At 42.9% G+C, this 10,467-nt stretch overlaps 1 protein-coding gene across 1 annotated transcript; it reads left to right on the top strand.

Moving 5' to 3' along the window:
• The first annotated feature begins 1,226 nt into the window (after positions 1-1,226).
• LOC147990598 (uncharacterized) lies at positions 1,227-9,121 on the top strand. The gene is made up of 2 exons (XM_087538310.1): positions 1,227-2,346; positions 9,081-9,121. Exons 1-2 carry the CDS (start codon positions 1,227-1,229, stop codon positions 9,119-9,121), a joined length of 1,161 nt encoding a protein of 386 aa, XP_087394436.1.
• Positions 9,122-10,467: the final 1,346 nt, after the last annotated feature.

The raw sequence follows: 10,467 nt of genomic DNA on the forward strand, positions 1-10,467 counted from the left end.
TGAGTGGACTGGTGCAAGATGTGCTAAACAGATTTGACGAGGCCATGGAGAAGATAGATGGCATGGAGAAGACGTTTGAAACAAAGCTCGATAACAAGTTTTCTGAATTGCTTTTGCGTTTTCCACCACCACCACCGGCTGCACCTGCCGCACGTCTGCAACAACAACAATAGCTAATACCTCCACGTCGGGAAATAGCCCTTCGTCGAGCGAGCCGTGTCCCTCTTCAGCCTAGCCAAACTGCTGGTGTTGCTATTGATACTTCTGTGGCTCCTGCTGCTGATGTGCAGGAGGATGATTATGTGGGAGATTACGAGGATAAGGTTGATTAAAATCAGAACTACGTGCAACCACCAGCACCCAAACCACCAGGTCGTCCACATGCAAATAATGGCAATGTTAGGGCTCCCACTCAGGTACAAAATCATGACCATCTCCCTAAACTGAAATTGAATATTCCACCATTTGAGGGTAGATATGTTCCTGATATATATCTTACTTGGGAGTTAGAAACTGAACAACGATTTACATGTTTACAATATCCTGAGGAGAGACATGTTCCTGCTGCTGTTTGTGCTTTCACTAGCTTTGCATGTGTTTGGTGGTCTGAACATTGTCGATTATATCATGTTCCAGCTACTTGGGCTGCTTTGAAAACTACTATGCGTACTCGTTGGGTTCCATCATATTATCAACGTGAATTACTTCAAAAATTGCAGCGCTTAAGACAAGGAAAAAATTCGGTAGAAGAATATTATCAGGAATTACAAAATGGCTTGATTAGATGTGGTATTGTTGAGGAGAATGAAGCTATGCTTGCACGTTTTCTGGGTGGATTAAATAGAGAGATTCAGACCATTCTAGACTATAAGGATTATAATAGTATCACTCGTTTATTCGATCTTGCTTGTAAAGCTGAATGTGAAGTGCAGGATCGACAGGCATTGGCGCGGACTAACTTTTCTGCAGGTCGACCTTCATCATGGACACCACATGCATCATCTACTTCCACACGTTCTGCTACACCGGCACCTCCATCAGCTGCCACCTCCAACCGTGATACAATAAAGCACGCACAATCACCACTATCTGCCAAGAGCACACCTTCTGGGCCTGCAAAGAGTTCTTCTTCATCCATGGCATCAACAGGGCAAACACATGATATTATTTGTCGACGTTGCAAGGGTGGAGGTCATTATGCGAGAGAATGCCCATCTAAGCGTGTGATGATTGTTACTGAGGATGGTGGGTATGAGTCCGCTAGTGACTATGATAAGGAGACTTTGGCTCTTATTACACATGAAGAACACGGTGGAGATGTTTCTGATCATGCGACGCAATACATGGCTGCTGAAGATGCTGCCAGGTATGAATGTTTAGTTGCTCAACGTGTTTTGAGTGTGCAGGTTACACAAGCTGAGAAAAATCAGAGGCATAATTTGTTCCATACAAAGGGAGTTGTGAAGGAACGTTCTATTCGCGTCATCATAGATGGAGGGAGCTGCAACAACTTGGCTAGCATGGAGATGGTGGAGAAGCTATCTCTCACCACAAGACCACATCCACATCCTTACTACATCCAATGGTTGAACAACAGCGGCAAGGTTAAGGTAACACGTACTGTTCGTGTGCATTTTAGTATCTCTACATATGCTGATTATGTTGATTGTGATGTGGTACCTATGCAAGCATGTTCCTTATTACTTGGTAGACCATGGCAATTTGATAAAAATTCTGTACACCATGGTAGAAACAATCAGTATACCCTTGTTCATAAGGATAAAAATATTACTTTGCTTCCTACGACTCCTGATTCCATTTTGAAAGATGATATTAATAGAGCTAATAAAGCAAAGCAGGAGAAAAATAAGAGTGAAAATCATATTGTGGCAAAAGAATTTGAGCAACATATGAATCCTAATAATAAACCATCTACTGTTGCTTCAGAAATTAAATTGAAAAGTGCATGTTTACTTGCCACCAAATCTGATATTGATGAGCTAGATTCTAGCAAATCTATTTGCTATGCTTTTGTGTGCAAAGAGGCATTATTTTCATTCGAGGACGTGCCTTCCTCTTTGCCCCCTGCTGTCACTAACATTTTGCAGGACTTCGCTGACGTCTTCCCACAAGATGTGCCACCGGGATTGCCACCTATTCGAGGGATTGAGCATCAAATTGACTTAATTCCCGGTGCATCGCTACCCAACCATGCACCATACCGTACCAATCCAGAGGAGACGAAGGAGATTATGCGTCAAGTACAGGAGCTGCTCGACAAATGTTATATACGTAAATCTCTTAGTCCTTGTGTTGTTCCTATTATACTAGTGCCTAAAATGGATGGTACGTCGCGTATGTGTGTTGATTGTAGAGGCATTAATAATATTACTATTCGTTATCGTCATCCTATTCCTAGTTTAGATGATATGCTTGATGAATTGGGCGGCTCTACAATATTCTCCAAAGTTGATTTGCGTAGTGGATACCATCAAATTCATATGAAATTGGGAGATGAATGGAAAACAACATTTAAAACTAAGTTTGATTTATATGAGTGGTTAGTCATGCCTTTTGGGTTAACTAATGCACCTAGTACTTTCATGAGACTAATGAACGAAGTTTTACGTGCTTTCATTGGACGATTTGTGGTAGTCTATTTTCATGATATACTGATTTATAGCAAATCTTTGGAAGAACATTTGGAACATTTACGTGTTGTTTTTAATGCTCTACGTGATGCACGTTTGTTTGGTAACCTTCGGAAGTGCACCTTTTGCACCGACCGAGTATCTTTTCTTGGCTATGTTGTTACTCCACAGGGAATTGAAGTTGATAAAGCCAAGATTGAAGCTATTCAGAGTTGGCCGCAGCCCAAAACGGTCACACAAGTGAGGAGTTTTCTTGGACTCGCTGGTTTCTATAGGCATTTTGTGAGAGATTTTAGCACCATTGCTCCACCTCTCAATCAGCTTACAAAGAAGGATGTGCCTTTTCTTTGGGGTACTGCACAGGAAGAAGCCTTCATGGTATTGAAAGATAAGTTGACACATGCTCCTTTACTCCAACTTCCCGAGTTTAATAAGGCTTTTGAGCTTGAATGTGATGCTAGTGGAACTGGATTAGGAGGTGTGTTATTACAAGATGGTAATCCTGTTGCATACTTTTATGAAAAATTGAGTGGGCCTAGTCTGAACTATTCTACTTATGATAAAGAATTATATGCTCTTGTTCGGACTTTAGAGACATGGAAACATTATTTATGGCCCAAAGAATTTGTTATACATTCTGATCATGAATCTTTGAAACATATTAAAAGTCAAGCTAAACTGAATCGTAGACATGCTAAATGGGTTGAATTCATTGAGACTTCCCCTTATGTCATTAAACACAAGAAGGGTAAATAAAATGTTATTGCTGATGCTTTATCGCGTCGCTATACTATGCTTTCACAACTTGACTTCAAAAATTTTGGTTTGGAGACCATCAAAGATCAATATGTGCATGATGCTGATTTTAAAGATGTAATGCAGAATTGTAAAGAAGGAAGAACATGGAACAAGTTCGTTATTAATGATGGCTTTGTGTTTCGTGCTAACAAGCTATGCATTCCTGCTAGCTCTGTTCGTCTTTTGTTGTTGCAGGAGGCGCATGGAGGAGGATTAATGGGACACTTTGGCGTGAAGAAGACGGAGGACGTACTTGCTACACATTTCTTTTGGCCAAAGATGAGACGGGATGTTGAGCGTTTTGTTGCTCGCTGCACTACATGTCAAAAAGCTAAGTCACGACTCAATCCTCATGGGTTATATATGCCTTTGCCTGTGCCTAGTGTTCCTTGGGAGGATATATCTATGGACTTTGTTTTTGGTTTACCTCGAACAAATAAGGGGAGGGATAGTATATTTGTTGTCGTGGATAGGTTCTCGAAAATGGCACACTTTATACCATGTCATAAAAGCGATGATGCTGTTAATGTTGCTGATTTGTTCTTTCGTGAAATTATTCGCTTGCATGGTGTGCCAAATACTATTGTTTCAGATCGTGGTACTAAATTTCTTAGCCACTATTGGAGATGTTTATGGGCTAAGTTGGGGACTAAACTGCTTTTTAGTACTACTTGTCACCCCCAAACGGATGGTCAAACTGAAGTAGTCAATAGAACATTGTCTACTATGCTTAGGGCTGTTTTGAAGAATAATAAGAAAATGTGGGAAGAATTCTTCCCTCATATTGATTTTGCTTATAATCGTTCATTGCATTCTACTACTAAGATGTGCCCTTTTGAAATTGTGTATGGTTTCCTACCTCGTACACCCATTGATTTGTTGCCTCTTCCATCTTCAAAGAAGGTTAATTTTGATGCTAAACAATGGGCTGAATTGATCTTAAAAATGCATGAGTTAACTAAGGACAACATTGAGCGTATGAATGCTAAATATAAACTTGGTGGAGATAAGGGTCGAAAACATATTCACTTTGCACCTGGAGATCTTGTTTGGTTACATTTGCGTAAGGATAGGTTTCCTAATTTGCGCAAATCAAAGCTAATGCCACGTGCTGATGGTCGTTTTAAGGTGTTAGAGAAAATAAATGATAATGCATACAAACTTGAGCTGCCTGCAGATTTTGGGGTTAGTCCCACTTATAACATTGCAGTTTTGAAGCCTTATTTGGGTGAGGAAGATGAGCTTCCATTGAGGACGACTTCATTTCAAGAAGGGGAGGATGATGAGGACATCAATACCATTGTTACACCCTCAGCCCCTACTACTACCTATACTGGACCAATTACTAGAGCTCGCACACGCCAATTAAATTATCAAGTACTTTCGTTTCTTGGTAATGATTCTAATGTTCATGAGAATATGATGCTGCCTAAATTGGATACATTTGTTTTGCTTACAAATGAAGGGCCTGGCATGGATAAGAGTGATGAACATTGGAGTAAGAACAAGCATGGAGTTAATGGCATGCGCAAGGGGAACAAGAACGGAGTTACAAGTGATGATTTCAGGACATTAAAGCCACCATAATGAGTGCATGAAGCCTTGGACGAAATATACAAGAGGCCACTTCATAAACTTCCTCCAGACGCTATTCTAGATGCTGCGTCACCTTATTATTGGGCCAGGCTCATGTAATTTCGAAATACATAAGTATAGGCTGTTTTTAGAGTCCGTATGTGTGGGGAAACAAGGGATAGGGTTGGTTTCAGACCCCTTCCCCAAGGGCCACGAAATCCCCCCCCCTTTTCCTCCATATATAGAGCCCTTAGGGCACCGTTTAGACTTTGGGTTTTGTTTAGATCAAAAGTTCGCCATAGCTGCAACTTTGCGTACTTCGTTTGTGTTCAACGACCAGACCAAGGCGTCACAGAACCCCACCAAGGGCCACGAAATTCCCCCTCTCTCCTTGATATATACAGCCCTTAGGGCATCGTTTAGACTTTGGGTTTTGTTTATATTAAAAGTTCTCCATAGCAACTTTGCGTACTTCGTTTGTGTCCAACGACCAGACCAAGACGTCACAGAACCCCACCTTGGTCAATAAAGCTTTCCTCTTATATTCGCAATATCCAGATTGCAATCTTAGTTTCTTGCTTGTTCTTCGTTTGCATGCAGGAAACAGACCTTCATGGTCAGGTTGATCATGCTCCGGCGTGGTCAATAACCTCTCAGAGTTGGTTTAGCGATTGCTAAGGCGCGACGTCCTCGCACGTTTGTAGTCGGATCGTCAAAGTCGATTTCCTCCAAAACGATAGCCACCATATCATCGTAAGATGGGACACCTTTCCCTCTATCAGCCGGAGAGGGTAAAGTTGGAATGGCGACTTGAATGGCTCCTTCTTGAACTGGAAGAAGAGCGGTTGAGCAACAAAGCGCGAATCTCATCCATCCTTGCGTCATTCTCTTGCTTGTGATCGTCGAGCTTGTGGTCGAAGTAGTCCCTTGTACGTTGCTCGGGAAGTCGCAAGTTGGCAGCAAGGTTGTCGATGCGTTCACTCATAGCTTGTTTCTCTTGATGCAAAGCATGTTGTGCACCAAAGAGGTGACTCTTGGTGACGAAGGAGTTCATGTCGTCATCTTGCTCCCTGAAGACTGGGTTGGTAGAAGTACTTGGCCTATCCATCATTCCAAGACAAATGTGAGTGGTAGAAAGAGAAGAACGAATACCAAATGTACCTTGACCGAAGTTGAAAGTGAATCGATGATCACTCCAATGTAGGACAAGGAATAGCCCAATTGGTACTAGCTCTTGTCGCTTTCTCACACCTACACAAGTAAAAGCTTTTGGTGGAGCTTGGTTAGGATGGTGGCACAAAATTTGATGCAATTGTAAGTGAGCTTCAATAATGTTGGAAAAGATTCGCAAGATGCAATGTAACAAGTAGACCAAGCATATGAGGTACACGGAAACACACACGCAAAAATGAGACAAGAGATGATGCCAATATAGGCAACAATGATGTATGTATGTATGCTATAGGAAGTATGATCACTAATGTGCACAAGTCTCGTTATCGGCAATACTCAATGGCTAGTCTCGATGGGTAAGCGACGCAAATGAGTAAGGATATGATGGCTATCAATGTAATGGCAAGAGTGATATGTCCAATACCACGGTGAGGTTACCAGTCTTGATTCCGCTATGGTGTTAAAATGGTGGCACGAATACCAAGATGTAGTCGAGGTGGTCGTTGTTGATGACGATGTAGGACGGCGGTGATGATGTAGGACACGTTCGTGGCGAAGATGAGCGGCGGTGATGTCGATGTCGAATCATACCTAGATAGCCGAAACATGAAAGGATATGGTACCGCAACTCAAATTCTCGAAACTCGAAGTAGCAATTGTATTAGAGAGCGAAACGATCAAAAATGGTTGGGTTATGCGGAAGTGGTGGAGTTATGCGGAAGTATATATGGTATATGGTGGGCACCGAAACAAAATTTGGTGGAAATTGGGTGGAAAACGGTGCGGTGGATGGAGATGTTGCTATCAGGAGTCGGATGTCTGGGTGGAAGGCCGGATGTCCAGGATTGACGGGCCGGATGTCCGGGCTCTAGATCCGGGGACGAAACGGGAAGAACACCGTGTGGAGAGGTTAAATCCGGGCGAAATTTGGAGGAATTTGTGGATGGAAATTGGGGGAAAAGGATGGGAAGCTAGATCCACTCAAAACAAAGCAAATCCACGGATCCAAACCAACAAAATCTCAACACACCAACAAATCACGAAAAAAAATTGGGGCTATTTTTGGTGGGGAATTTTGGAATTAGGACGAAAAACAACAAAACGGGGCTACAAACACAACGGGGAGGCTCCGAAATCGTGATCAATGTGGCTCTAGATACCAAGATGATGTAGGGTAGAACCCTAATCGCCCGATCTTTCACGAAAGGAGCTGATCCCGCAAAGAACACGAGGAACACAAAGAGGGAAACGAGGGAAATCACCAGGGGAAACACAAGAGGAACACTCAAACTAACAAGAACAAGTCACACATGTGCTAGATTCTCGAATACATAAGAGAAGATACACGATCCACGGACAACTAGGGACGATACACGGTAACCGGTCTTCTCCGTGAGGAGGTCTTGAAGTTCTTCCCTAAATAAGGGTCTTGATGAGGACATCAATACCATTGTTACACACACAGCCCCTGCTGCTATACATACTGGACCAATTACTAGAGCTCGCGCATGCCAATTGAATTATCAGGTACTTTTGTTTCTTGGTAATGATTCTAATGTTCATGAGAATATGATGCTGCCTAAATTGGATACATTTGTTTTGCTTACAAATGAAGGGCCTAGCTTGGACAAGATAGATGAACCTTGGAGCAAGTTCAAGCATGGAGATGATGGCATGCGCAAGGGGAACAAGAACGGAGTTACAAGTGATGATTCCAGGACTCTGAAGCCACCATAATGAGTGCATGAAGCATGGGACGAAATATACAAGATGCCACTTCATAAATTTCGTCCAGAGGCTATTCTAGGTGCTGTGTCACCTTATTATTGGGCCAGGCCCATGTATTTTCGAAGTACTTAAGTATAGGCTGTTTTTAGAGTCCGTATGTGTGGGGAAACAAGAGTTAGGGTTGGTTTCGGACCCCTCCACCAAGGGCCACGAAATTCCCCCTCTCTCCTCCATATATACATCCCTTAGGGCATCGTTTAGACATTGGGTTTTGTTTAGATTAAAAGTTCGCCATAGCTGCAACTTCACGTACTTCGTTTGTGTCCAACGACCAGACCAAGATGTCACAGAACCCCACCTTGATCAATAAAGCTTTCATCTTATATTCGCAATGTCCAGAGTGCAATCTCAGTTTCTTGCTTGTTCTCCGTTTGCTCGTAGGAAACAGGCCCTCGTGGTCAGGTTGATCGTGCTCCGGCGTGGTCAATAACCCCTCGGAGTTGGTTTAGCGGTTGCTAAGGCGCGACGTCCTCGCACGTTCGTAGTAGGATCGTCAAATTCGACTTACCCTAAAACGATAGCCACCATCTCATCGAAAGACGGGGCACCTTTGCCTCTATCAAGTGGTATCAGATTTTCAGGTTGCTCGGTGAGATTTTCCAGTTTTTCATAGTTTAGATCGAGTCTGTTCTTCATACCTACAGTCCATGAAAAAAGCCAACAAAAAAATTAGGGTTAGTTCATCATATCCGAACCAATCTGAGCCTTTGCATAGTCTTTTTAGAGTTTTGCTTTGTTGAATTTGCGGTTGCATCGTCGTGTCGAGTTGCTGGTCTTAGCGTCTAGTCCCTTAGAGTTTCGAGTTCTATTCACAGGTTGTCACGCCGCCGCCGCACCATCGTCATCATCATTGTCATATACCACCACCCCACCATATACATCGACGTTGCCATACACAACCACCAATCCGAGTCCACATATACCATCGCCATATACAATCACCAATCCGAGTCCACATATACCATAGCCATATACAACCATCAGTCCGAGTTCCACCAGATTCATCGCCGCCACTAGTCCGAGTTCCACCAGATTCATCTCCGCTACCAGTCCTAGTCTGAGTCCAGTATTTGTTGCTTTGTTTTCGAGTTCCAGATCACGCGATACTTCGAGTCGTGACAGAGTGGGCCTCCTGAGATTCCGTGCTACCCGCAGAAGAAAAATAGTTCCAAACTCAAAGAAAAACTAAGTCTGGAAAATTCTGGCTAGGCAGTTTTTAGACCATTTTTAGACTTTTTCGAAAAAATTGTTGGGGAGCAAAAAAAGAGGGAAAACAAAGTGCAAAAAAAGAGAAAAAAGAAAAAAAATTCAGAGAGTGCTCCTCCCTTGTTTACGTGCGGCGCCGTGATTTTGTTTGTGTTCTAGGCTCGCGTCTCTAGTACGGTCTAGCCTAGGACCATCACAGTACTGTCGTTGAGCGTTTATTCAACTTTGCATCTCTGAATTGATTATTGCTGACCATTTTGCTACCATATTATAAGCCTTCCCAGCTCCACATACATCTACGTCGTGCATTTGACTCTCCCTGGTAATCGCTCTATCCAAGCTTTGAGAGTCTTGACTACGACGGTTGCCGATCACCGCCTGCTGCTGGGTAAGAATTGGTAAGAATTTGAGATTTGCTTGACGGATTTGTGACATCCACCACCACCTCTTGTTAGTAGTCTATAGGATCATATTCTTGTGTGTTTCTATTGCTGCTAACCATGGCAGGATTACAAGCCGACGAGACTGACTGAGAGAACATGACGAATAAGGAGTTGCATGATAAATTTCAGCAAATGATGAGTGGACATTTGTAAGATGTGATAAACAGATTTGAAGAGGCCATGGAGAAGATAGATGGCATGGAGAAGACATTCGAAATAAAGCTCGATAACAAGTTTAATGAATTGCTAGCGCGTCTTCCACCACCACCACCGGCTTCCCCTAACGCACCGCTACAACAACAACCACAACAACGTCGCTTTCCAAATCAAGTGGGACGAGCACAGCGCGTTCCCATTGACCCTAGGCAAAATTCTGGTGCCGCTGTTGATGCTTCTGCCGCTCCTGCTGCTACTGCAGAGGTGGAGGACCATTATGAGGATGAGGTTGACCAAAATCAGAACTACGTGCAACCACCAGCACCACCACTACTAGGTCATCCTCATGCATACCTTCGCAACGGTAGGGCTGCACCACCACCTGAGATGCATGACCATCTTCCTAAACTAAAATTGAATATTTCACCATTTGAGGGTAGATATGTTCCTGATATATATCTTACTTGGGAGTTAGAAGCTGAACAATGATTTACATGTTTACAATATCCTGAGAGACGTGTTCCTGCTGTTTTTTGTGCTTTCACTAGCTTTGCATGTGTTTGGTGGTCTAAACATTGTAGATTATATCCTATTCCAGCTACTTGGGCTGCTTTGAAAACTGCTATGCGTACTCGTTGGGTTCCACCATATTATCAACGTGAATTACTTCAAGAATT

Source organism: Triticum urartu, chromosome 1A (assembly GCF_056163025.1).
Source record: "Triticum urartu cultivar PI428250 chromosome 1A, HENAU_Tu73, whole genome shotgun sequence".
NCBI lineage: Eukaryota > Viridiplantae > Streptophyta > Magnoliopsida > Poales > Poaceae > Triticum > Triticum urartu.